At 42.8% G+C, this 27,232-nt stretch overlaps 2 protein-coding genes and 1 long non-coding RNA gene across 3 annotated transcripts; all 3 read right to left on the bottom strand.

Annotated features, from left to right (window-relative positions):
- Positions 1-9,789: 9,789 nt before the first annotated feature.
- Positions 9,790-11,832, bottom strand: LOC133744691 (probable L-type lectin-domain containing receptor kinase S.5). Its single transcript, XM_062172758.1, has 3 exons — positions 11,704-11,832; positions 11,304-11,601; positions 9,790-10,712 (listed from the first exon to the last, which is right to left on the bottom strand). The coding sequence occupies exons 1-3, from the start codon at positions 11,830-11,832 to the stop codon at positions 10,006-10,008; spliced, it is 1,134 nt and encodes a 377-aa protein (XP_062028742.1). The 3' UTR covers positions 9,790-10,005.
- On the bottom strand, positions 11,488-19,278 carry LOC133741899 (uncharacterized). The gene is made up of 2 exons (XM_062169614.1): positions 19,037-19,278; positions 11,488-12,296 (listed from the first exon to the last, which is right to left on the bottom strand). The coding sequence occupies exons 1-2, from the start codon at positions 19,146-19,148 to the stop codon at positions 11,896-11,898; spliced, it is 513 nt and encodes a 170-aa protein (XP_062025598.1). The 5' UTR covers positions 19,149-19,278; the 3' UTR covers positions 11,488-11,895.
- Positions 19,279-19,777: 499 nt separating this feature from the next.
- On the bottom strand, positions 19,778-27,197 carry LOC133742947 (uncharacterized). The gene is made up of 3 exons (XR_009862838.1): positions 26,852-27,197; positions 20,253-20,428; positions 19,778-20,050 (listed from the first exon to the last, which is right to left on the bottom strand). It is a non-coding gene; the product is annotated as an uncharacterized LOC133742947 (long non-coding RNA).
- Positions 27,198-27,232: the final 35 nt, after the last annotated feature.

The raw sequence follows: 27,232 nt of genomic DNA, 5'->3' as shown, positions 1-27,232 counted from the left end.
TAATTCCCGTATCTAAGTCCTTCTCAGGTACTCTAGACCATAGTTTTCCTTAAGTGTATGATGCTCTCCCTCTCGGGTAAAGATCGTATATCCTAACTATGCAGTTTATCCTTCTCAGGTATAAATTTAACATGCAAGACTCATTACGCTTTAGAAAACAAGGGAATCAAGTAAACCATTAGTCTTTCTCAAGTAATAATGTAATTTACCACACTTAATCACAAGAAGCTAATCAAATTATATTGCATCTCTGCTTCAAATTTGTCTTCCAATTACTATATGCAAAGCCCTAAGGTGATCAATCAAAGAACTTAAACATAAAGCATCAATTCAAATAGTGACTAAGAATTCATCATAAAGAAACTATAAATCCATCAATATAATATCAAAGTACATAAACAATCATGATACGGCATCATCCTAACCCTAAAAAAAAAAGGTTTAGCAAAATATATTTAATTAAAACATAGGAAAAAAAACATAAAAAGAATGGAAGGGAAAAGAAAGGGAAGATGGATGAGTCGTCTCTGCTCCTTAGGCGTCTACATTGTGCTCCGAGACTCTCCTCTCATGTAAATTCGTGCTCATCTTTGGCTTCATGTTTCCTTGTAAAACTTGGATTTAGATTCCTTTCTTCATTTGGAAAGGGAAAACCTTGAAATATCTCTTGTAGAAGTAGGAATAAGTTCATCATTGAATCCTCATCTGAATTAACTTCCTTGAAACATTAGGATTGATGATCTTGTGCCACGGAACTTGAGTTCTCCACGAATGGTTGTAAATTCCCGAGCAGATTTCCTGTCCGACCTATCTTTACTCAAATAATCATAACTTTCTCTAGAAGAATCGAAATGGAGATCCGTAAAATTCTACAGAAATTTGACATCCGTAGCTTTCCAATGATATAAGGCTCATTGTCTGATTCGATCTGAGTAACTCCCAGTAATTCGAGGAAGTTGGATGTTCTGCACAGACAGATTCTGGGACCTGGGCGTCTTTTAATCCTAGTTAGCTCATTTTAACTTCTTTTCTTCTCTTTATGAGACAAACCTACAAAAACACTATAACAACATAAATGACTCGAAATAAGGAGGACTAAGCATAAATACTAAGATTAAGAGGCAAAGAAATATAGGAAAATATGAGCACATCAAACCTCCCTCCACCGGACTATCTCCGCCGGACAATCTCCGCTCCGCTAGGAGCCACCGCCGGCCAAAGCTATCGCCGGCAAAGCTATCACTCCGCTAAACACCAACGGCGGCTTCGGCCATTCCCGGCCAGCCTAGTTGCCATGACTTCCGCCAGCTAGCTGCCATCAGCGGCACCGCTAACTTCCATTAGCGGCACAACAAGCTCTGGCTTCCTAGCATCACCGCTCTCTGCACGCTCGAACGCCCATCTTCGATGCTCGATCATAGTTAACACTACCCTCGCTCAACCTCTGAGTTATGGAAAGATAAGTCCTTTTCTCTATGCAGTTTGTTTCTTTCGAAGTCGCCGACATTCAAATATATTAGTGCTCTTCGACTTGCTCCGCATTCATACTTCGCATGTGCCGACTAGCAGCCTGCAATGGTGTTTGCATCTGCACACGTCCACTTAATTTGTCTTGAGCCCAGGTGTCCGCTGAACAAATTGTTAGACATGCACATATGATTCTATGTTAGACACCTCAGTTAGCGTTATGCTAGTACGTACTGCATGCATGCAGCCATACACGTACAACTAGCTTAGCTGGCATTTCATAATTATCAAATTGGCATGACTTTGTGGCTTTCATAATTATCAAATTAGCATGCACGTGGGCCAACTGGGAAACTTATTTCACTAAGTTTCTACCGTCCAAATCCATAACTAACTGGCATGATTTCTGCAATCATCAGTTGGCTCCCCACTTTAGTATGTCGCTGCTTTCCAATGACTAGCTTATATAATATAATCTTGTAGAGCCACACCTTTACAATGTTATATCATGCATATATTACTAATACACATGCACATGTCGGTTACCGCAACCTTCCCACGAGAAGTTGTCCGTTGAATCACAAAGCATGACATGCCATAAACATTGTACTACTATATTTGTACAATTATATTATACCCTTATTTTTATTTGGTCATTTCCCTTTTTATATGATCAAATAAATCACACTTCTGTCACTTGAAATACAGCATTTCTCATACTTTTACCCGCCCGAGTGCAGGCAAATAATCAATTTTATTTATCGGTCGATTCATTAATATGAATAAATTGCTAATCATTTACCTTATGTTAAGGAGATACAATCGCCGAGTACCGCTTCAATTAACAAGCCTCTTACTACGGTGCTTCGCCAAAGCAATGGAGCGTCATGCTTGGACAACTCCAACATGATTTGGGTACTTATCAATTCCAATTCCAACTCCAACTCGCTCCAAATCGGCGTAAGATAAGTACCTACATCTTATCTTTTACGCTCTCGCAATTAGAGCCATTGCTATGCCTTACGTGCAATTTCAGCTTTAAATATCGATCTCAATGATCCTTAAGCATGCCTACAAAAATGCAACAATATTATTAGCAACTTTACTACAAGTACGTGCTATACAACTATGCCATGTTTCTATTTAATTGCAATTCAATTAAATAAACATGTGATGCTTACTTAGACAAACTATGCCATGCTTATTTGTTGTTCATACAATTAGCAAGATTTACATGTACACTATATGTAAAATATTTTGTCTAGCCTCTTGGCCACCATATTTTGTCAATCCCTCCCCAGGGGAAAGAGACCTAAACGGGTCTAAAGACTCCACGAGTCTATGGTCCACGACCAACCGCCAAGCAGTAAGGCAACGCCTCATAATGACAGTGACCGCTACGCGGCATCGCGGTCAAGCTTTTCTCCTCCGGGAAAGAGTAAAGGGATCGGTTAACGTAGCCCACGGCAGCCATTGATCCGGCAGTTAACTCTCGACACTTGGGTATCAAAGATTAGGTTAGCTACCCAACACCCACTGCTTAAACGCAGCTCCCCTCATCAAACAATTTTCCGACCATACAGAGGTCTATCGCCAGGAGTTGGGGACTCCTCGGAGGGCCTAGCAGGGGCCCACCCGAAAGGGCAAAAGTGTTCGCTCCGACCAATTCTAGATGGACAACGCACTCGCACTAATTATGCTTGATATACGGCACAAAGCCACGCTTTGGTATCAACCCCGCTGAAAACCCTCCTTGATCGGGGACTTCGAGCACTTGTACATACAGCCCAGCATAATTAACAATGGTTACGCTCATGCCTCAGGGCATCACTTGTGAGCTACCCGTTAATGCCTCATGACAACCCCGAGCTTTCACGCTCTCGCCTCAGCGGCAACTTCGAGTTTTCACACTCTCGGCTCAGCGGAAACTTCGAGTTTTCACACTCTTGCCTCAGTGGCACCACTGAGCTTTCACGCTCTCGCCTCAGCGGCAACTCCGAGTTTTCACACTCTCGCCTCAGCGGCACCGCCGAGCTTTCACGCTCTCGCCTCAGCGGCAACTTCGAGTTTTCACACTCTCGCCTCAGTGCCCGCCGAGCTTTCACACTCTCGCCTCAGCGGCAACTCCGAGCTTTCTCACTCTCGCCTCAGCAGCAACTTCGAGTTTTCACACTCTCACCTCAGCGGCACCGCCGAGCTTTCACGCTCTCGCCTCAGCGGCAACTTCGAGTTTTCACACTCTCGCCTCAGCGGCACCGCCGAGCTTTCACGCTCTCGCCTCAGCGGCAACTTCGAGCTTTCACGCTCTCGCCTCAGCGGCAACTCCTAGCTTCACGCCTTCCCGGCAACCCCGAGCTTCCGCTCACGCCTTCCCGGCACCCCCGACCTTCCCGCTCATGCCTTCGCGGCACCCACGAGCTTCCGCTCACGCCTTCCCGGCAACCATCGAGCTTCCCGCTCACGCCTTCCCGGCACCCTTGAGCTTCCTGCTCACGCCTTCCCGGCAACCCCGAGCTTCCTGCTCACGCCTTCCCGACAACCCCGAGCTTCCCGTTCACGCCTTCCCGGCAACCCCCGAGCTTCCTCTCACGCCTTCCCGGCAACCATCGAGCTTCCCGCTAACACCTTCTCGGCAACCCTTGAGCTTCCCGCTCATGCCTTCCCGGCAATCCTCGTCTACTCGACAAACCACACGTTAATGGAATATTGAATTTTTCTACCATTTGTCGTTTACCGATTGCGACAAATCGATTCTTTTCGCATTCCATTAATACGAGCAAAAACCAAACAAACACAAGCTTGGCTTATTCATCGCTCACGAACGGACAAACGCTTGCCTTCGTGGCACTCATGCAACTTACACCTCACGAGCGTAACCCCGTCAACTCGACCTCGTTCATTTTTCTTTCGCGCATCACGCATTTATCATATGCAATTCATATGTTAACATAACCACATGCGTACTCGAGTTTATACGTCATAAATCGATCATACTCGGTGCCATTTACATGTATACATCAATATGTATCATGCACCTCGTACATTCATATATGCCAATGCATATCAATGCAACTCACATACGTTGCTCAATACAACAAGCATTCCCCATATGAATCTTTTTGTCTTTGTTGTGCAGGTTAACGAGTCCCTTCTTGCTTACGGAGTTCGGAGACTTGTAGGGGCTCCGTGCCGCCCGGTTACTTATGCTTGATGACTTCATGCTTATAACTCCCCAACCAAGAAGCTCCTCTTACTTGGGGACTTCGGGGACTTGTAGATACCTCTATTAGCAAGCAACTTTGCTACATCACCAAGCATAAGTAACACCCTCTTTGGGACACCCACAAGCCATGGTAAGGCCCAACCGAGACATGCATCCCGTAGCCCTATGTTCAAGCTACGCTACAGTATCCGGAAGTGGCAAATACGTCACCGGGAAGCCATCTTTCCGGCCTTACCAACATGCCCTCACAACTAGGCTTTCTAGACTAGAATAGTGACTTTGGTCATCCCACATCTAAGAAAATGTAAAGGAGAAGTATTCCTTCACCTATAAAAGGAATGCGTCCTCCCACTTCAACATGACTCTATTACATCTTTTGTAATCCCTTTGGGCCGCAAGGCCCGAACACACTAGGTAAGCTTTCAAGTGGACGTAGTCTCCCGCTCAGGCGGGAGACGAACCACTATACTTCTTGTGTCGTTCTCTCTTGCATTCTTTACGTTAATTAGATCTCCACGGATCCAAACATTAACAGATATCATCGTGTTCTATAATTCCTTGAGCAATAGAGTATGCAAACACATCATCAAGGATAATAGAATCTCTATTTAACGTCTCATGTACACTAGTGTAATTCATGGAGGTCTCTCTATTCTCTGAAATTGGTTCTGACATTGGAGCGTCCCCCAATGATGTCTCTTGGACATAACCATAATCCGAAATATCTTCATGAGACGGATTATTTATATCGATGGTTAATGGATATCTTTGTGCCAAATTTGCTTTCTTTCTCGGGCGAGAATCCATCGAACCTTTGGGCCTCCCTCGTTTCCTTGCAGGGAGCCTGGCCTGAGCCACATTTCCATCACCATTAGTGGTGGCGGCGCCGTGCCCAATACCCCTAGGGACGGCGGCATGTTCATGATTTTTAAGGACATCAATCCTTGCAGGCACGTTTGCAGGAGGTATGTGTGATCTTGTCACTTTAGCGATATCAGAAAACGCATCAGGCATCGAATATGCTACGTTCTGAAGATCGAGAATTCTTCGCACTTCAATTTCGGACTGTGCAGTTTGGGGATCAAGATGAGACAAAGTGGGGACAGACCACGACAATTCTTGTCGTTTCTGTTGAACATTAGTGTTCGTATCTCCCCCTAACGACGGGAAGACTGTCTCATCAAAGTGACAATCCGCAAATCTAGCAGTAAATAGATCGCCTGTCAAGGGTTCTAAGTAGCGGATAATGGTTGGAGAGTCATATCCAACATAAATGCCTAATCGTCTTTGAGGACCCATTTTGGTGCGCTGTGGCGGCGCAATTGACACATAGACTGCACACCCAAATATGCGTAAGTGTGAGATGTTAGGCTCATATCCAGTAACCATTTGGGACGCAGAAAATGGTTGAGTGGCAGTGGGCCTTAGACGAATAAGCACAGCTGCATGCAATATTGCATAGCCCCAAGCAGAACTAGGGAGATTGGTGCGCATAACCAATGCTCTAGCAACCATTTGAAGTCTTTTAATGGCAGCTTCTGCGAGACCATTTTGGGTGTGAACATGAGGGACAGGGTGATCAACCTCGATCCCAATGGACATGTAATAATCATCAAAAGTTTTTGATATAAACTCTCCAGCATTGTCAAGACGAATTGACTTAATAGGATGATCAGGGTGGTGAGCCCTTAACTTAATGATTTGTGCTAGGAGTTTAGCAAATGCAGCATTTCTTGTGGACAAGAGCATGACATGTGACCAACGTGTCGATGCATCAACCAACACCATAAAATATCTAAATGGTTCGCAAGTTGGTTGGATAGGTCCACAATATCACCTTGGATTCTTTGCAAGAATTGTATATTTTCTTTTATGTCCTTTGCATAGGATGGTCTCGATCCTACCTTTGCTAAAGAGCAAGCTTTGCAAAAGGAATGATAGGCTTTAGAAACAACTCCTTGGACCAATCTTTGGTTCGTACTTCTTTTCGTTTTGAAGAATGGATGTCCGTGTGAAGTCTTTAATATACGGATCATCATATCACGACCTGGATGTCCCAAATGGTCGTGCCAAAGCCTATATGTGTCAGAATCCCATAAATTATCTTTCATGACATGGTTGGATTCAATGACTCTAATAGTGGTTACATACAATCCACTAGAGTGACACATAAGTTTCTCTAATACTCGTTTATTTCCGTAGTCATTAGAGGTGATGCAAAGGAACTCTTGTCCATTCTCACAATGTGTTTCCACATGAAATCCATTGGCTCTTATATCTTTAAAACTCAATAGGGTTCTTCCAGCCCTTGGAGCATATAGAGCTTCGGTGACATTAATATTTGTGCCATTTGGCAACATAAATTGAGCTGGTCCTTGACCATGAATTAATTGTGATGGTCCTGCCATCGTAGTCACTGAAGATCGACTAGGCGTCATCCATAAAAATAGTTGCCTATGTCGCAATATAGTATGTGTGGTGCCACTATCAAGAAGACATTCCAACTCTCAGGAAAACATACTGAAAGATAATAAAGTTCGGAATTTAAAACATGTCCATGATATTGAATAATAATGCGATACTTAAGTAATAAGAAAAATAGCCAATGATTACATCAAAGTGTCCAAAGTCTAATCCAAAATAAAATCAAACTTAGACAAATTGTAGTCACTCAATCCGTTTGGTAACTCCAATAAATATGACCAGGGAAGTAGAGAGAGATGTTGGTGGAGCGATGCTCTCTTAAGTACCACTATCTCAATTACTTTCCTAGACATCATACTTCATTTGGATGCGCCACATGAGAAAGAGTTAATACAATTATCATTTATTGACTAAGGCATAATTGCCATTCTTGGAAAATAAAAAGGACTATTCTAATCAAAGTCTGCGGCATCAATGTGCACTTCATTTCCAGCTTTGAAGTCCTCAATGGCGAGATTGACATCTTCACCATCTTCTTCTTCGGCAAGGTAGATTTCTTGCTCTCTCAATTCCCTATACTCCTTATAGCGTGCGGCTAGTTGGGCACTTGCATTGCATTGCTTGACCAATGCTCAATTGATCCACATCGATGACACATGTCATTGTGGTTACTTCCCTTCATTTGAGGTGCACGTCGTGTATGTTGTGGATGTTCCCTAGGAGGGTTGGTGCCACCACCACGGCTCATGGTGCTACCTCCAAGGCCCATGGTGCTACCTCCACGGCTCATGGTGCTACTTCGACGGCCCATGGTGCTACCTCGACGGCCGGTGTTGCCATATCCACCTCTCCCATGTGTGGCGTTGCCATCACGTGTGCCCGCTCTAAAGTTGCGGTTTCCTTCCTTATTGGGGCGGTTATATGGACCCGTACGTCCCTCATGTCCCCTTTTATTAGGGTACCGCTCTTTGCGCCCTCTTTTGGGTGCATTATAATTCGCCTTATGAACGCTCTTAGTTCCAATGGGCCTTGAATTATAATTTTTCACGAGGATGTTGTCTTGTTTTTCAACTACAGACATAACATTGATGAGCTGATTAAACCTCATAATTCGTCCAGCATTGACCTCAGTACGATATTGCTTTGATAGCAAAAGTGCTGCGACGGGGAAGGTGGAGAGTCTTCTCAATTAGCTCTTGTTCTGTGAGAGGTTGTTCACAAAATCTCAACATGGATTTGAGGCGAAGAGCTTCTGAATTATATTCAGCAACAGACTTGAAGTCGGCGAAGCGCAGATTGTTCCATTGAACCTTCAAGTCAGGGAGGAGGGAATCTTGGATATTGCCAAAGCGCTCTTCTAGCGCTACCCATAGGTCTCTTGCATCCTTGATCGACATGTACTCCAATCTGAGTGATTTATCCATGTGGCGTCGCATCAAGATAAGTGCTTGAGCATGCTTTGTAGGTGTTCGTTGGAACACAAGACCCTGGTTAGGTGCCTGGATTATGGGTAATATCCCTTTTGAAGTGAGATGGTTCTCAACGTCGGTTATCCAGCTATGGTATTCCGAGCCTGTTGAGTCAAGCATGGGAAGTCGAGTCTTGGTTCATTCGACATCCTCAAGATAAGAAGAGAAGATATATATATTAGTTTCGGAGTTTAAACTTCCTGAAGAACTAAAATAATAAGATTTCCGAGCTATGCTACCAAGAAATCAATTTCTAAGGATATTTAGATTAGACCGAAACAATGATGTTTAATATGGTCATAAATTAATGCTTGCGGACGCTCTTAGTCCGAATATTATGAACACTCTTAGTTCATTGATTATGAACGCTCTTAGTTCATTTAGCGTGAATCCCTATAATTCCGCTTATTAAATAATCGAACCCACGTTATCGAAAGGTGGGATGGAGGAGAAGGGAAGGTTGCAAATCCCCGAAAAATAAAGAAATTGGAAAGACAAGAAAGCATGAACTTTAATCTTTAAAACTTACTTGTTGAAATTCGAAGCAGATTTGCTTCTGAACAGCTCCCACTTCGAATGGCGTACAGGTCTCAAAACGACTCCAATAGAGCTAAAATTTGGAGGTCAGATAGAAGAGACATAGAAGAACAACTTTGATGAAGAAAGTATTTTGATCAGAGGTCCCGAACAAGACGTTTAGGGGCGTGCAAGCAGGCTGATCTGCACAGGAACTAGCATGCTGAACAGCTCCCACTTTGAATGATGTACAGGTCTCAAAACCACTCCAATAAGGCTGAAATTTGGAGGTCAGATAGAAGAGACAGTGACGAAGAACTTTGATGAAGAAAAGGAGTTTGATCAGAAGTCTCGAACAAGACGTTTAGGGGTGTGCAAGCAGGCTAGGGTTAGAGCCTCGTGCTGATAACGTGTTGTAGAATGAACATAAAAGAACTTGAGAGATGGAGAGAGTTTTGATGCAGAGAATGGAGTGTAATGTGTGTACTCTTATTACTTCTTTGTAGCCTCTATATATAGGCTACTAAGCCATAGTAGTTGGCCTTAAACAAATCATTATGAAACACTAATGGAATTATGGAGCACTAATGAAATTATGGTGCACTCATTTATGGTTCAAACAACTCCACACAAGTCTTCATACCTATATCTATACACTCAAGTATCTATTTACATGATATAGCCATTATATTACAACACATTTATACTATAACAAATGCCACAATATCTCAATCGAAAAACAAACAAGATGAAACACAGGACTGATAAACTTGTGACAGATCATAGATGATGTCAAAAGAATCATAAACCAGAGAAGCGCTGTCACAAGACTCACAAATCTTCCGCTCTTCCATACCAGTCCAGGAAGCTTGCACTCTGGCCAAGAGGCCAAGACATTGTGGTATATCAAGTGTTACCAGTGTCGATTGGCAATGCTGCCGATCCTTCTGGCAAGGGCGGCCACACGAAAGCTGGTTTAAAAGGCGAGACTTTGGGCGCTGGAATAGACCCGGAAACAACCTGGACTATGGTCTGGCTCTTAGGCCTCTCGTAAGCAATGGGATGAGAGCAGGCCAGCCCAAGAAGCAGAAGTCTTTGTGCTTCTTCAACATCATACTCATTTCCAAGCCTCTCATCCACGGCCTCAAGCACACGTCCTTCTCTATGCAACGACCACACCCAATCAACCAAAAACTGAAACCCTCCGATTTTGGTGTACGGTCGTTGACCGCAAACAACTCCTAGAACCACCGCCCCGAAGCCGTACACGTCAGACTCGCAGGTCATCTCTCCAGTGTGGAAGCACTCGGGGGCAATGTATCCCATTGTGCCCGACACACCTTCGGGTTCTGCGCTTCTCAGGCCGAAGTTGCCAAGGCGAGCGTTGAAGTGGGAATCGAGCATTATGTGGCTGGCCGCGATATTTCTGTGGACTACTTTGCAACGGAACTCCTGGAGGTAATGTAGGACTGAAGCCACTCCAGATATGATCTTGTACCTCTGGTTCCATCCTAGGGTTGTATTTTCCGGTCCAGAGAATAGGTGGTTGTCTAAGCTGCCATTTGGCATGAACTCGTGGACTATGAGTAGCATCTTCTTTTGCCGACACCAACCTGTTTGTGAAAAACCAGAGCAACAGAAAGAATCAGATACAATTCATCATCAGAACCATTCATTTTCTCAACCTATTACGTATCATTTCCTTGAACAATCAGCTAACTCGGAGATTTCTAGCTTTCCAAATGTCTCAAACAAAGAATTACAGTTCTGGTAAACCTTTAGCAATTTAGGATAGACAAACTGTCTATTGGCTTGACAAAATTACTGATCTCCATTTGATCCTTTTTTGTTTTCACTTTTCAACTGAATTCTTTTAAAGGCGAAGTACAACTGAAGCCTGAATGATTTCAATTATGATGTTACATTACCTGGTGATAAAGATGATGCATGCATATTCATCTTTATCACCAGGTAAGATGAATATGATCATATGCATGTTTCATGAACTTTAAAATCCTAATTGTTCAAATCGATAATTCCTAATTAATTTGAACATGAATATGCATGTTTCATAAACTTTAAAATCCGTTGAGCATGGTAGGTGATATTAATTTACCAAAACAGAGTAAGTAGACATTAACAACTGTGATAGTACGTAGTATGTGATAAATGATAATTGAAGTACGGTTTAAATAATTACTCACCGAGCAATGGGACAATATGTTTGTGGCGCAGCCGGTAAATAATGGTGAGGTCAGCCAAGAAATCCTCTTTACCCTTGATCTCTAGCCTGGAGCACTTCTTCACTGCCACTTCAAGATTTTCCTTCAACAGCAATCCTCTGTAAACCACAGATCCACCTTGACCCAAAGTGTGCTTCAAGTCAAAGTTGTTGGTAGCTTTCTTTAGCTCCCTGTAACTGAACTCCCTCAACATCACTGGAAGACTCTTCAAAGCGTCTGACCTGTTCGAGTCCCTTCCCCTGGCCCTAGCCCTCTTCCTCTTGAAGAATGACCGTCAGGTCAAGCATTGACACACATCCTTAAGAAGCTTCATCTTCGAGTTGTTCTTCTTTCTAGACATACTCAATTCCTCCGAAGGAACATCCAATCCAGCTGTAAATGATGGCTGTTCAGGTACGTCGCCATCCACTACTGTCAACTCTGCCTCTACATTCCTTGCTGAAACCAATGTCGTCTCCCTCACATCCCTTATTTCATTCACCTCCACCATATCCAATGCAAGTTGTTGTTTTTTTGCCACACCACTTATCCCTTCAATTTTCTCCACCACCTCTCATACACTCCTTAGCACAACCGAGGTCTCCTTCACAGCTCTCGCTACCTGCACTATTAGTACACATAAGTGCCTTTGAAGAGACTCATCCAATTCAAAAAGTTGGCTGGCGTATTTGTATGTTTCGTTGCTGGTCCATTTATGAACCTCTGAGCACTCGCGAACCAGCTCTACACCACTCTTCATTTGCATTCCAAAAGTTTCTAGTTCCTTCTTTGGGCGATCCAATGCCTTGTTGTTATGCTGTGATATATCTTCAATCAATGGCTTTAAGCAGTCTAGCGTGGATTTGAGATGTCCAATAATTGGTCCAAGCATCAAAGTCGACTTGTCCTTCACTTCTATAACGACATCAAACAGAACCTGAAATGCAGCTTCTAATAGTCCTTCTAATGATTCCACTGTCATTACAACACCAAAATCAGAATGTTGTTGTAGGAGAATGGAATTGTGTGTGTATTATTGATAATAGGAGCCCTTTAAATAGGGAGTTACAAGGTACCCAAAAAGGTAATAGAATCCGATTACAATTGAATACCTAGAACACATTCCTATTACAACTCTAAACCCTAGTTTGTAGAGGCACACATTATGTCGATATCCTTCAACACTCTCCCTTGTGCCGCTCAAACTTGGTGATGACGCTTTGATTGTTGCCTCGTTAAAAACCTTGTCAGGTAACAAAAACCCTGTGGGACAAAAATAACCCTGGTCGAAGGACAAAAAGAGCACAACACGTCCTTCACTCTTCGAGATCGAACATGTAGACATCATGCCTCCCCCTGATGTCAATATCTCCCCCTGATTGCTACAATCATGGGAGTTCGGATAACTTTCTCAATCCGATGCTCTTCACATGTTTCTCAAAGGTGGATTTTGGTAACGACTTAGTAAATAAGTCCGCTACATTATCCTTTGATCGGATTTGGTTCACTTCAATATTTAGAAGTGCCTGTTGTTGCTGATTGTAAAAGAACTTAGGCGATATATGTTTGGTGTTGTTGCCCTTGATGAAACCTAATTTCATTTGTTCAATACAAGCTGCATTATCCTCATAAATGCATGTAGGTTCATCTGTGGTAGACTTCAAACCACAAGTTCCTCAAATATGTCTAACTATAGACCTTAGCCATATGCATTCTCGCACAGCTTCATGTAGAGCAATAATCTCTGCATGATTTGAGGAAGTAGCAACAAGGGTCTGTTTTGTAAACCTCCAAGATATCGTTGTGCTTCCCATGGTAAAGACATAACCCGTTTGGGAGCGACATTTGTGAGGGTCAGAGAGATACCCTGCATCAGCAAAACCCATCAAGACATCGTTGTCATTTTGATGGAGGGGAGGAGGAGCACGGAAGGTGGCGTTTTGCCTTGTGGAGTCCAATCCCACACTTCTGTTATTTCTTTTCTCTCTGTAGGGATAAAACAAGCCCATATCAATCGTACCCTTTTAAGTAACGAAATATTGTCTTTATACCAATCCAATGGCGTTGCGTTGGCGCGGGGCTATATCCAGCCAACAAGTTCATAATAATTGAGGTGTCCGGTCTTGTATTGTGCTAAGTACAATAATGCGCCTATTGTACATAAGTAAGCACTTCTGCTATTAACACGTCTTCGTCATCATCCCTCGGACGAAACGGATCCCTTTTAGGGCCAAGACTACAGACGACCATGGGAGTGCATTTTTGACTTTATCAAAATGCCTAAGCATCTATTGACACGGTATACAAGTTCTGAATCTAGACAAAACCGTGTTCTCCCAAGGTCCTTCCTCTCAAACTCGGATTTCAGGTGTTCAGCGGTTTCCCTTAGCTCTCAAGGGTTCAATTATGTTTATTAACATAAACCGTGACAATTGCAAATCCATAACTTGTTATGAAAACGCAGGGGCATAGTTCATCATATCCCTTCCCAATCAAGTAGTCACTTTAGTGAGCGTTTCACCCTCATTGCAAACGCGCTCCGTGGTAAAAAGCCACTTGATTTGGGTAAATGAAGTCCACAAGAACCTTCATTATATTCCGTATCTAGATCCCCATAAAGATACGTAGTGACCACATTTGTAAGCTGCATGTTCAATTATTTGGAAACTACCAAACTGACAAGGTAGTGGAGTGCAATGACATCCATTATGAGAGAATATGTCTTCTCGTAGTCGATTCCAGGGCGTTGTGAGAAACCTTGCGCCATAAGGTGAGATTACCATCTCTTTTTCTCGTCACGCTATCTAACGAAGACCTATTAATGTCAACAGGTTTTATGTTAGGAGGTGTTGGCATCTCAGGCCCGAAATCCTTCCTCTTCGTTAGTGAATCCAATTCAACCTGGATCGCATCTTTCCATTTAGGCCAATTTTCTCTACGTTGGCATTCTTCAACGGAGTAAGGTTCAATGTCATTGGTCTCAATAATTCCACGTCCTCATGTACACTAGTGTAGTTCGTAGAGATCTCTATATTCTCAGGAATTGGTTCTAACATTGAGGCGTCCCCCAATGATGTCTCTTGGACATAACCACAATCCAAAATATTCTCATGAGACAGATTTTGAGTATCAATGATCAATGGATCAAGTTGTGCCAAACTCGCTCTCTTCTTAGGGCAAGAATCCATCGAACCTATGGGTCTCCTACGCTCTCTAGCGGAACCCATGGCCTATGACGCCATTATGCCACCTTGTGCCGTCACCATACCACCATCCATGGTGGTGGTGCCGTACCCATCTTCTCTGGGTGGCACCATGTCCTCTTATGGGGACATCAATCCTTGCAGACATGTTTGCAGCAGGTATATGTGATCTCGTCACTTTTAGGGGATCAAGATGAGACATAGTGGGGACAGACCACGACAATTCCTGTCGTTCCTATTGAACATTGACGTTCTAATCTCCCCCTAACGACGGGAAGACTGTCTCATCAAAGTGACAATTCGCAAATCCAACGAAATACAGATCGCCTGTCAAGGGTTCTACGTAGCGGACTTATATATATATATGCATTCGTTGTAATGACTCATGTTGATGCTCTGTGGCGGCGCAATTGGCACATAAACCGCACACTCAAATATGCATAAGTACGAGATATTAGACCCGAACCCAGTCACTAGCTGTAATGCAAATAAAAGTTGAGTGGCTGCTATGAGTCGTAGACGAATTAGCATAGCTGCATGCGATATTGCATAACCCAAGTGGAAATATTGGTGCGCATTACCAAAGTCTGGGCTACCATCGTAGTCTTTTAATGGTGGCTTTTCCGCCAGACCAATTGGGTGTGTACATGGGAATATGATACTTGATATCAATACCCGATGATATGCAATAGTCATCGAAAATTTTCGATGTAAACTCTCTAGCATTTTCAAGTCGAATTGACTGAACGGGATGATCCGGGTAGTGAGCCCGTAGCCATATGATTTGGGCTAGGAGTTCATCTTAAGCAGCATTACGAATGGACGATAGTGCGACATGTGACCAGCGTGTCCACATATCAACCAACAGCATAAAACATCTAAGCAGTCCGCAAGTTGGTTGAGTCGATCCACAGAATCCCCTTGGATTCTTTGTAAGAATGAAATTATTCCTTTAGTGTCCTTTGCATAGGATGGTCGTGATCCTTAAAAAATAGGCTTTACAGAACAAAAGATTGGCCTTATAATCAACCAATAAAGGTTTTGGTTGAGCCAGAATGTCACAATTTATTTTGAGAAGTAGAGAGAGGAGCCAAGTCTCCATACATGGTGTCAATGCCATGTATTGGCCGCAGGGGGTAGGCGGTGCTGGCCATGTGTGGCCAGTCTTGCACAATCATGGCGCCATGAGGCGCATGTGCAGCTCCTCGAACCAACTCTTGGTTCTTACTTCTTTTCGTTCTGAAAAATGGATGTCCGTGTGAAGTCTTTAATACATGGATCATCATGTCACGACCTGGGTGTCCCAAACGGTCATGCCAAAACTTATATGTACTAGAATCCCATAAATCATCTCTCATGACATGGTTGGATTCAATGACTCGAATAGTGGTTGCATACAACCCACTAGAGCGACACATAAGTTTCTCTAATACTCGTTTATGTCCGTAGTCATTAGAGGTGATGCAAAGGAACTCTTGTCCATTCTCACAATGTGTTTCCACATGAAAACCATTGGCTTTTATATTTTTCAAATAAAGTTCGAATTAAGGTATGTCCAAGACATTAAGCAAAAGAATCGACACTTTATTAATAGCCAATGATTACATCAAAGTTTCTTAACCAAAGTCTAATCCAAAAATAAAAGTCAAACTTAGACAGATTGTAGTCACTCAATCCGTTCGGTGACTCCAATCAAATATGACCAGGAAAGTGGGAAGAGATGTCGGTGGAGCGAGGTTCTCTTAAGTACCACTAATCTCAATTACTTTCCAAGACATCATACTTAATTAGGTGAGCCAAGTGAGAAAGAGTTAAAACAAAATGTCATTTCTTGGAAAATAAAAGACTATTCGAAATAAAAATCTGCGGCATTTTGTCTTCATCGCCAGATTTAAAGTCTTTTTGAACTCGATGTCTTGATCACCATGATGCGGCTACCTTCTTAGGTACATTGCAAATTCGGGTCCATTGATCAGACATTCCATATCAGAAATAGACACCATAAAGAAGATTCTCCCTTGATTGAGGCGCATTGGCGCAATTTGCATGGTTCCTAGGACCAGTGGCGTTGGAAAGTGATGACCATGGCCAACGTTGGCTCCATGGTTTCCAACCCTTCTTCCCTCAAAATCACGGCTCCTACGGTCGCGTGATTGTCGCCTTGGGCGATTACCTTCTCGAGCATTTCGATTGTATGGATCATGACGTCGATGGCGACTTTCTTTAGCCATGGGACGATGCTCTTGATGGCCATCTTGAGGCCTATCAATATCTCTGTTCATAGCTTCAATAAGCTGTTGAAAACTTGTGATCCGTCTTGCATTTATATGAGTCTGAAATAAATCACAGGATCTCATAGCATAGACATGGAAGGTATTGAGGGTTTTCTCAATCAATTGTTCTTCTGTGATCGTCTTGCCACAGAAGTGCATCATTGCTCTGATGCGGAGGGCTTCCGAATAAAATTGCATGACTGTGTCAAATTCAGAGAAGCGAAGATCTTTCCATTCTGCTTCTGTATTCGGAAGGATGGAGTCACGATCGAACATTGCCATATCGTTCGCGAAGCGCTTGCCAAAGCTTTATAGCGCTATCCTCATTTATGAACTCAAACTGGAGGTCACTATCCATGTGACGTTTCATGAAGGCAAGTGCCCTGGAAATATCTTTCTCAGTTTGAGGGTATGGAGCTGTTTCTATAGGACAAAGCTCTTGGATTGTATGCAATAAGTCACGGGCAATAAGGTGGAGCTCAACATCATGAGCCCACATTAGGTATCTTTTGCCTGCATAATCCAATGGAACAAAATCGAGTATGTTCGAGTTTGACATCCTGAAAAAGGGGTGAAACAAGAACGAATTAGTTTCGGAGCTAAACTTCCACGAAAACTAACAATAATAAGATTTCCGAGCTATGCTACCAAGAAATCGATTTCCAAGAATCTCTTTTGGATTAGACCAAACAATGATGTTTTTAATATGGTCACAATTTGATGCTTTATGGACGCTCTTAGTCCAAGCATTATGAACACTCTTAGTTCATATGAACGCTCTTAGTTCGTTTAATTATGAACACTCTTAGTTCGTTAAGCGCGAATCCCCACAATTCCGCTTTGTTAAATACTCAAAACCACACATGTTCATATATTCATATATTCCAAAATTCTGTAGGAAATAAAAGGAATTTAAAATACAAGAAAGCAGGAACTTTAATCGTAAAAACTTACTTGGTAATTTGAAGCTTTGCTTCACGATTATTTATACACGCGTGTGTTGATGCAAGCGTGTAGCTAAATTAGGGTTGCCGGAATCTGGTCGGAAATTGGCAGTAGGTAGGCTGCCCTTCTCCCTTCTTTTTTTCTTTTTTTTTTTCACTTTTTTTTTTCTTTCCGGGCCCAAGCCTGCTTCCCCTTCCTTTTTTTTTTTTTTTTCTCTCTCTCTCGGCCCAGGCCTGCCCTTTTTTTTCTTTCTTCTTTTCTTCTTTTCTTTCGTTTCTTCTTTTCCTTCGCGTCTTCTTCTTCTTTCTTTCCTCTGTTCTTCCTCCTCCTAATCTGCAGCGATCGACTGAAGCAGGTGGGAGGCTGCTGCTGCTGCAGATCGGAGGTGCGGGATGCTGGGCGCGCCGGCTGCAGGTGCGTGGGTTGCTAGGCGCGCGGGCTGCAGGTGCGTGGGCTGCTGATGCGTTGGCTGCTGGGCGCGCTGGCTGCAGGGCGGGCTGCAGGTCGGGCTGCAGGTGCTTGGGCTGTTCGCGGCTTGGGCTGCTGGGGGTAGGACCCAGGGAGCGGCAGGAAGTTGCGGCAGGAGGTATGGCAGTGGGCTTCAGGCTTGCGGCAGGAGGCTGCTTGCGGTAGGAGGCTGGGGCGTGCGCGGCTGCAGGTGCAAGTAGGCGGGCTGTGCAGGGAGGCCGACTGGAGGCTGCGGCAGATTTTGGTGTTTAGGGTTTGAGGGTTTTTTTTCTTTTTTTTCGGCTAGGGTTAGAACTCGTGCTGATAACGTGTTGTAGGAGAATGGAATTGTGTGTGTATTATTGATAATAGGAGCCCTTTAAATAGGGAGTTACAAGGTACCCAAAAAGGTAATAGAATCCAATTACAATTGAATACCTAGAACACATTCCTATTACAACTCTAAACCCTAGTTTGTAGAGGCACACATTATGTCAATATCCTTCAACAAATGTGTTTTTTTTTTCCTTTCTTCTTTCCTTTCACTATATAGATTGAGATATGTGGAGAAATTAAGTTCAGTGACTCCTAATAGGTTGGAATCCAAGAAAAATATAAAACAGGAGGTCTATTCTCCAAACCTAATTACAATACAAACGTACTCTCAGTTTGTTGTTATATAATGATCACACAATACATAAACTCCAAATGTAGGATATCAATTTTCTCGTGTACTTAATTGGTTTTGTAAAAGAGAGAGAATATGTGATGAAATGGTGATGACATTGAAACTCTGTATTCTAATTGCAAATATAGAATTTAAGAATGAAATTTCCAAGAGATTCACCTTGTGCTTCATCACTCCCTTCTCTTTCTGTATTACTTGCAGAAGCCGAGGTCGACCTCTCGGTCGAGTCCCCCGCATTCTGATCCAGTAACTTCTTCACTAGACCCTTCATTTCAGGATCATTGATATATATGCTGCAGTATCATCTTCAACATACCCTTCATTTCATCAAGATCATCACGGTTTTGCCTTGACAATTTCAAGATCTCCTTCACATCCCTTGCTTGCTGCAGCTGCAGATTGTTTAAAAGTCTATCAAGACTCAAGAGACCTATTCAATTCATAAAGTTTGTCGTGGCAACCATCCATGCAGCAATAGTTATACATTCGAAAACTGGACATCCTGCCAACGAGTTGTGTGCCTTCGATCATTTGTGTTTCAAGATTAGCTATGTCATGGTTGGGGAGACTCAATTCATCATTAAACTCCCGTATCTCTCGAATGAATCTGGCCTGTCCTGTTAAAGACTCTAGAGTGCGTTTCATATGAGTGAGGAGGTATCTGAACTCTGATTTCCTGTCCGTAGCTCGCGAAACACGATCATACAACACTCCAAATACTGACCCTGCTATTAACTCCAGGGCCATAATTACAAGTACAGCAGTCGAGACCAGAGTCTGGGAACTTCCTGTTATTTCCGATCTTCTACTTCCTTAGATATGATTCTCATATAATTGTACTGTACTGATGTGTATGGCATACATTCGATTACCTCTTAGGCTCTTACAGGACTCTTTTACTCAAACAAGAATTCATTATGCTCTGAGTTTTATAGTTACCATATCGACAACTCGACAACCCATGAGTTGTCATAAAGATAGAAGTTGCCTGAAAACGCAGCTTGTTCGAACACATGAATACTAAAGAGGCAAAGAACGTCTTTTCCTTGCTCAGCCCCTTCACTATTTCATCTCCTCACCACACCACACCTCACCAGCTGTATATTCCTTTTTTACTTGTCCTCCTTGTTTCTTTTTCATATAATCTCGATCTCAATCTTTCTCTTCTCCTCTCTGAACAAAGTAAAACAGATGCATATAAGAACTTCCCTAATAGGATATCACCTCAGGCCTACACTCTTATGAAACTTCAGAACTCTAGCTGGAAATGCATCAAAGACCTGAAAATCCAAGTTGAAACATGTTGTGTAAAAAATTGGCCAAACTACAAAACAAGCAGAATTCAGCAAAATAAACAAGTCAATCAGAGACTTACCTCCTCTAGATAGGTCGACTGCTGGGTTTATACTCAAAACTCCCAAGTCATACAAACTCGAATGAGATTTCTCCAGAACAGCAACACCGTCTAAGATAATAGTTGACGGTCTTCTAAACTTTCATGGTACCTTCCGAGTTGAAAGGTTGACCGACCACAGTATTATATATGGTCGTCTGAATTGTTTAAGTAAAATAGATTCGAGAGAGATTGATGAGAGAATTGTATCTTATTATTGAGAATAGGAGCCCTATATATAGGGATTACAAAGTACATATTCTAATGTTACAAGGAATACTAATCCGACTAGGATTAGGAAATCTAGAACCTTCTCTCCTATTACTACTCCTAGTTTGATAAGGCACACTAAGTTGATTTTCCTTCAACACTCCCCCTTGTGCCGCTCAAACTTGATGGTGACGCTTCATCCGTTGCCTCGTTAAAAACCTTGCCAGGTAACAAAAACCTTGTGGGACAAAAATAATCCTGGTCAAAGGACAAAAAGAGCACAACACGTCCTTCACTCTTCGAGATTGAACATGTAGACATCATAACTCCCCCTGACGTCGATATCTCCCCCTGATTGCTACAATCATGGGAGTTCGAATAACTTTCTCAATCCGATGCTCTTCGCATGTTTCTCGAAGGTGGATTTAGGTAACGACTTAGTAAATAAGTCCGCTACATTATCCTCTGATCGGATTTGATTCACTTCAATCTTTAGAAGTGATTGTTGTTGCTGATTATAAAAGAACTTAGGCGATATATGCTTGGTGTTGTCGCCCTTGATGAAACCTAACTTCATTTGTTCAATACAAGCTGCATTATCCTCATAAATGCATGTAGGTTCATCTGTGGTAGACTTCAAACCACAACTTCCTTGAATATGTCTAATTATAGACCTTAGCCATATACATTCACGCACGGCTTCATGTAGAGCAATAATCTTTGCATGATTTGAGGAAGTAGCAACAAGGGTCTGCTTTGTAGACCTCCAAGATATCGCAGTGCTTCCCATGGTAATGATGTAGGACGAGAATGGACCCATGTAGGACGAGAATGGACCCAGTTTAGCCGAAAAACCATAAAAGTAAAGAAGCGGTGTAGAATCAAGAAGAGTGATTGGAAAATAGGTAACTCACGCGTAATGAGATTATTAGCCACTGGAATATTTAAGAAGATTTGGTTTTGGACCTTTCGGGTTACTCGTACAAAAAGTCAGGTTTTGATTGTGAATCAGGTTTGATCAACTTTTGGCCAGAACGTCCGTTTGAGACGCATGATACATTTCCAGAATGGGAACGACGAGATCTTCAAGACTCACTTTAGTGAGCCCTAACGGATTTAGGCCAAAATATGTCGTTTTAATTATCCGATTCGAGATTTAATATTTTTAGGCTAGTTTTGCATTCTTTTTATTTTAGGTTTTCTAGTATATTTTGGATTTGTTTTGTTTTAACCCGTGGGCTTTAGGGATTCATTGTTAGTCGCCCTAGGGTTTCTTTTCTCATATATGAGCAACCTTAAACAACTGCAGAACTATCTTTTATCATATTTATCAATCAAATTGAGATTTATCTCTTTTATCTCTGGTGGACTCCAGAATCTTTATTTTAGGTTTATTGCTGGTAAACCTAGGTTACTTCCGCCCGCGTCAGGTAAAGACATAACCCGTTTGGGAGCAACCTTTGTGAGGGTCAGAGAGGTACCCTGCATCAGCAAAACCCATCAAAACATTATTGTCGTTTTGATGGAGTGGAGTAGGGTGAGGGGCCGGCCACCATGGACGGCGGCAGCAACATGGCCGGCGGCTACTTCTTGAACGGTGGCTCTTTGCCTCTTGGGGCCCAATCCCAAATTTCCGTTTTTCTCTCTGTAGGAATAGAATAGGCCCATATCAATCGTACCTCCTAGGTATCGAAATATTGTCTTTACACCAATCCAATGGCGGCGTATTGGCGCAGAGCTATGTCTAGCTAACAAGTTCAAATATTTAGCAGTTTCCTTCAACTCATCTAGATTGTCTTTATAACAACCCAATGACGGCGTGTTGGTGCTGAACTATGTCGAGGTAACAAGTTCACTGCGAATGAGATATCCGGTCTTGTGCATTGAGCTAAGTACAATAATGTGACTATTGCACTTAGATAGGGCATTTCAGCCTCTAATAAATCTTCGTCCCCATCCTTTGGACGAAACGGATCTTTTTCGGGCTCAAGACTACGGCCGATCATGGGAGTACTTACAGGCTTTGCTTTATCTTCATTAAAGCGCCTTAGTAATTTTTGAGTATACGCTGACTGGTGGATCATAATCCCATCACTACGGTGCTCGAGTTCTATTCCGAGACAAAACCGTGTTTTCCCAAGATCTTTCATCTCAAATTCGGATTTCAAGTATTTAGCAGTTTCCTTTAACTCATCTAGAGTTCCAATTAGGTTCATGTCATCGACATAAACTGCTATAATTGCAAATCTGGAACTTGTCATTTTAATGAACACGCATGGGCATATTTCATTGTTAACATATCCCTTCCTAATCAAGTAGTCACTTAGACGGTTATACCACATCCGTCCGGATTGTTTCAATCCATATAGTGAGCGTCTTAATCTTATTGAAAACGCGCTCCGTAGCTTAGAGCCACTTGATTTGGGTAATTGAAGTCCATTTGGAACCTTCATATATATATATATATATATCTGAATCTAGATCCCCATAAAGATATGCTGTAACCACATTCATAAGCTGCATGTCAAGTTTTTCGGAAACTACCAAACTGACAAGGTAGCGGAACGTTATAACATCCATTACGGGAGAATATGTCTCCTCGTAGTCGATTCCAGGGCGTTGTGAGAAACCTTGCACCACAAGGCGGACTTTATATCTTACCACCTCATTTTTCTCATTACGCTTTCTAACAAAGACCCATTTATGGCCAACAGGTTTTACATTTGGGGGTGTCTGCGTTATAGGCCCAAATACCTGTCTCTTTGCTAGTGAATCCAATTCAGCCTGGATCGCATCTTTCCATTTAGGCCAATCCGCTCTTCGTTGACATTCTTCAACAGAGCGAGGTTCGATATCATCATATTCTATAATTCCTTTTGCAACATGATATGCAAATGCATCATCAATAGCCATAGAATTTCTATCCATTATCTCATGTACACTAGTGTAATTCATGGAGATCTCTCTATTCACTGGAGTTGGTTCTGACATTGGAGCGTCCCCCAATGATGTCTCTTGGACATAACCATAATCCGGAATATTCTCATGAGATGGAATTTACATCGATGATTAATGGATTATTTTGTGCCAAACTCGCTTTCTTTCTTGGGCGAGAATCCATCGAACCTATAGGCCTCCCGAGCTTCCTGGCAGGAGCCATGGGCCTAGCCAAAACGTCACCATCACTGTGAGAGGGGACGTTGGCGCCATGCTCATGTACTCTTGAGTTGGCGTCATGTCTTCTAATTTTAGGGACATCAATCCTTGCAGGCACGTTTGCAGCAGGTATGTGTGATCTCGTCACTTTAGCGATATCAGAAAACACATCAGGCATCGATTCTGCTACGTTCTGGAGATCGAGAATTCTCCGCACTTCAATTTCAGACTGTGCGGTTCGGGGATCAAGATGAGACAGAGTGGGGACATACCACGACAATTCCTGTTGTTCCTGTTGAACATTTATGTTCTTATCTCCCCCTAACGACGGGAAGACTGTCTCATCAAAGTGACAATCCGCAAATCTAGTGGTAAAGAGATCGCCTGTCAAGGGTTCTATGTAGCGGATAATCGTTGGAGAATCATATCCAACATAAACGCCTAATCGTTGTTGAGGACCCATTTAGGTGCGCTGTGGAGGCGCAATAGGCACATAAACTGCACACCCAAATATGCGTAAGTGTGAGACATCAGGCTCATACCCAGTAACCATCTGGGACGCAGAGAAGGGTTGAGTGGCAGTGAGCCTCAGACGAATAAGCACAGTTGCATGCAATATTGCATAGCCCCAAGCAGAAATAGGGAGATTGGTGCGCATCACCAATGCTCGAGAAACCATTTGTAGTCGTTTAATGGCGGCTTCTGCGAGACCATTTTGGGTGTGAACATGAGGAACTGGATGTTCAACATCAATCCCAATGGACATGCAATATTCATCAAAAGTTTTTGATGTAAACTCCCCAGCATTGTCTAGTCTTATAGACTTAATAGGATGATCAGGGTGATGAGCCCTTAACTTAATTATTTGTGCTAGGAGTTTAGCAAATGCAGCGTTCCTTGTGGACAATAGCATGACATGTGACCAGCGTGTCGATGCATCAACCAACACCATAAAATATCGAAATGGTCCGCATGGTGGTTGAATAGGTCCACAAATATCACCTTGGATTCTTTGTAAGAATGGTATATTTTCTTTAGTGTCCTTTGCATAGGATGGTCTCGATCCTAATTTTGCTAAAGAGCAGGCTTTGCAGAACGAAAGATGGGCTTTAGAAACAACCAATGAGGATTTTGGTTGAGCCACGAAGTCACAATTGACTTTAGAAGCAAAATGTGGAGTAGAAAGAGCATTGGTGGCGTCAATGCCACCTTGAGGCAGCAGGGGGACGGCGGCGCCGGCCAAGGATGGCCGGTTCTGGGGGTGAACCGCGCCGTGAGGCGCAGGTGCTCTTTCGGTGTCCAAAATCCGATTTTTACTTCTTTTCGTTCTGAAAAATGGATGTCCGTGTGAAGTCTTTAATATACGGATCATCATATCACGACCTGGGTGTCCCAAACAGTCATGCCAAAGCCTATATGTGTCAGAATCCCATAAATCATCTCTCATAACATGATTGGATTCAATTATTCGAATAGTGGTTGCATACAACCCACTAGATCGACACATAAGTTTCTCTAATACTCGTTTATGTTTGTAGTCATTAGAGGTGATGCAAAGGAACTCTTGTCCATTCTCATAATGTGTTTCCACATGAAAACCATTGGCTCTTATATCTTTGAAACTCAAAAGGGTTCTTCCTGCCCTAGGAGCATAAAGAGCTTCAGTGACATTTAAAATTGTGCCATTTGGCAACAGAAATTGAGCTGGTCCTCGACCATGAATCAATTGAGATGATCCAGCCATCGTAGTCACAAAAGATCGAGTAGGCGTCATCTCAAGAAATAACTGCCTATTTCGAAGTATGGTGTGCGTAGTAGCACTATCCACGAGGCATTCTAGCTCTCCGGGAAACATACTTGAAATTAATAAAGTTCGAATCAAAATCGACACTTTATTTCAATGAAAGCCAATGATTACGTCAAAGTTTCTAAATTTAATCCAAAAAGGATAATCAAGCTTAGACAGTAACTACTACTTCAATCCGTTTGGTAATTCCAATTTGGTTGTGACCAGGTAAGGTAAGGCGAGATTTTGGTGGAGCGTTGCTCACTTTTAAAACCGTTCTCTCAGTTCAAACTTTTCCTAGACATCACAATTACTCTTGAGTACGCCTAGTGAGAAAGAGTTATAACCACTGTCTTTGTTGATAGTTTCCAAATTTTTGGATATGGATTGAAACCAATGACGGTTATATGGTCAGATTTTAATGCTTACGAACGCTCTTAGTCCGTAGCCTACGAACGCTCTTAGTTCGTAAAAATCGATGCTCACGGACGCTCTTAGTCCGAAGATTACGAACGCTCTTAGTTCGTATGTAGCGTGAATCCCCACGATTCCGCTTTTAGCAAATCGAACCCACGTTCTATGAAAGGTGGGATGAAGAAGAAGGGAGGTTTTCAAGTCCCCGAGAAAAGAAGAAGGAATTAAGTTGAAAACACTTACTTGTTGAAATTTGGAGCAAATTCTCTTCTGAACAGTTTTCACTTTGATTGTTGTACTGGTCTCAAAATAACTCCGTTAAGGCTGAAATTCGGAGGTCAGATGGAAGAGACAGAGATGAACAACTTTGATGAAGAAAAGATTTTGATCTGAGGTTCCAAACTAGATGTTTCGGAGCCTTCAAACAGACGGACGTGCACAGGAAAGGGGAATGGTGCAGTCGGTGTGCGTTGGTGCTGCAGGGGCAGCAGGGATGCGTGCGCAGGGGCGCGTAGGTGCTGCAGGGACAGCAGATGTGCGGCAGAGCTGCAGAAGCAGCAGGGCAGCGACGCGGGGCTGCAGACGCACGGGTGCGCAGGCGGGCAGCATGGAGCGCAGGGGCGCGTAGCGCTGGGTGCGCAAGGAGCAGGCTGCAGCGAAGGCTTGGCTAGCTCGGGCTAGGGGCTGCTGGGGCAGTAGGCACGCAGGTAGGCAGAAAGTTGCAGGCAAGTGCTTGCGGCAGATTTCGGTGAGAAGAACTTTCAGATTTTTTGGTTTTTGTTTTTGTGGTTAGAACTCGTGCTGATAACGTGTTTAAGTAAAATAGATTCGAGAGAGATTGATGAGAGAATTGTATCTTATTATTGAGAATATGAGCCCTATATATAGGGATTACAAAGTACATATTCTAATGTTACAATGAATACTAATCCGACTAGGATTAGGAAATCTAGAACCTTCTATCCTATTACTACTCCTAGTTTGATAAGGCACACTAAGTTGATTTTCCTTCAACATGAATGAATTTATGTTTGGTAATGTACATCGGCTTTTGCACCCTGACTAATAAACTATGCTTCAGCCTGCCTCAGACCAAACTCCTTTGGGAGGAATGTGCTGCTTTATATTCAAAGTTCAAACCATGTGCTCACTAATCGGGCAATTATTTTTAACCCTGTTACCTCAGACCAAACTCCCTTGGGAGGAACGTGCTGCTTTATATTCAGACCATATGCTCAATAATTGGGCAATTATTTTTAACTCTGTTCAGCGTTCACTGAGACGAAACTCTCTTCTTAATTTATTTTCCCATGAAATTTCTAACAACTGAGTTTCAACTTTGGTAACCTTTATTATGACACATGAAAGTATGGAAAGGGGAAGCTAGACAAGAAAG

The sequence above is a fragment of the Rosa rugosa genome, chromosome 4, assembly GCF_958449725.1.
Source record: "Rosa rugosa chromosome 4, drRosRugo1.1, whole genome shotgun sequence".
Lineage (NCBI taxonomy): Eukaryota > Viridiplantae > Streptophyta > Magnoliopsida > Rosales > Rosaceae > Rosa > Rosa rugosa.
Note: the sequence above shows the minus strand (reverse complement) of the source record. Positions and strands in the feature narration are given on the sequence as shown.

What these genes read in the sequence shown, in the direction of transcription:
- LOC133741899 (XM_062169614.1), bottom strand. Translation starts at nt 19,148, where the DNA reads ATGAAGGGTCTAGTGAAGAAGTTACTGGATCAGAATGCGGGGGACTCG. An exon ending in AGGGAGTGATGAAGCACAAG is followed by an intron (nt 12,297 to 19,036) that starts GTGAATCTCTTG and finishes TTGTAATGACAG; the next exon opens with TGGAATCATTAGAAGGACTA.
- LOC133744691 (XM_062172758.1), bottom strand. Translation starts at nt 11,832, where the DNA reads ATGGTGGAGGTGAATGAAATAAGGGATGTGAGGGAGACGACATTGGTT. An exon ending in CATTTACAGCTGGATTGGAT is followed by an intron (nt 11,602 to 11,703) that starts GTTCCTTCGGAG and finishes TCATTCTTCAAG; the next exon opens with AGGAAGAGGGCTAGGGCCAG. An exon ending in ACATATTGTCCCATTGCTCG is followed by an intron (nt 10,713 to 11,303) that starts GTGAGTAATTAT and finishes TTTCACAAACAG; the next exon opens with GTTGGTGTCGGCAAAAGAAG.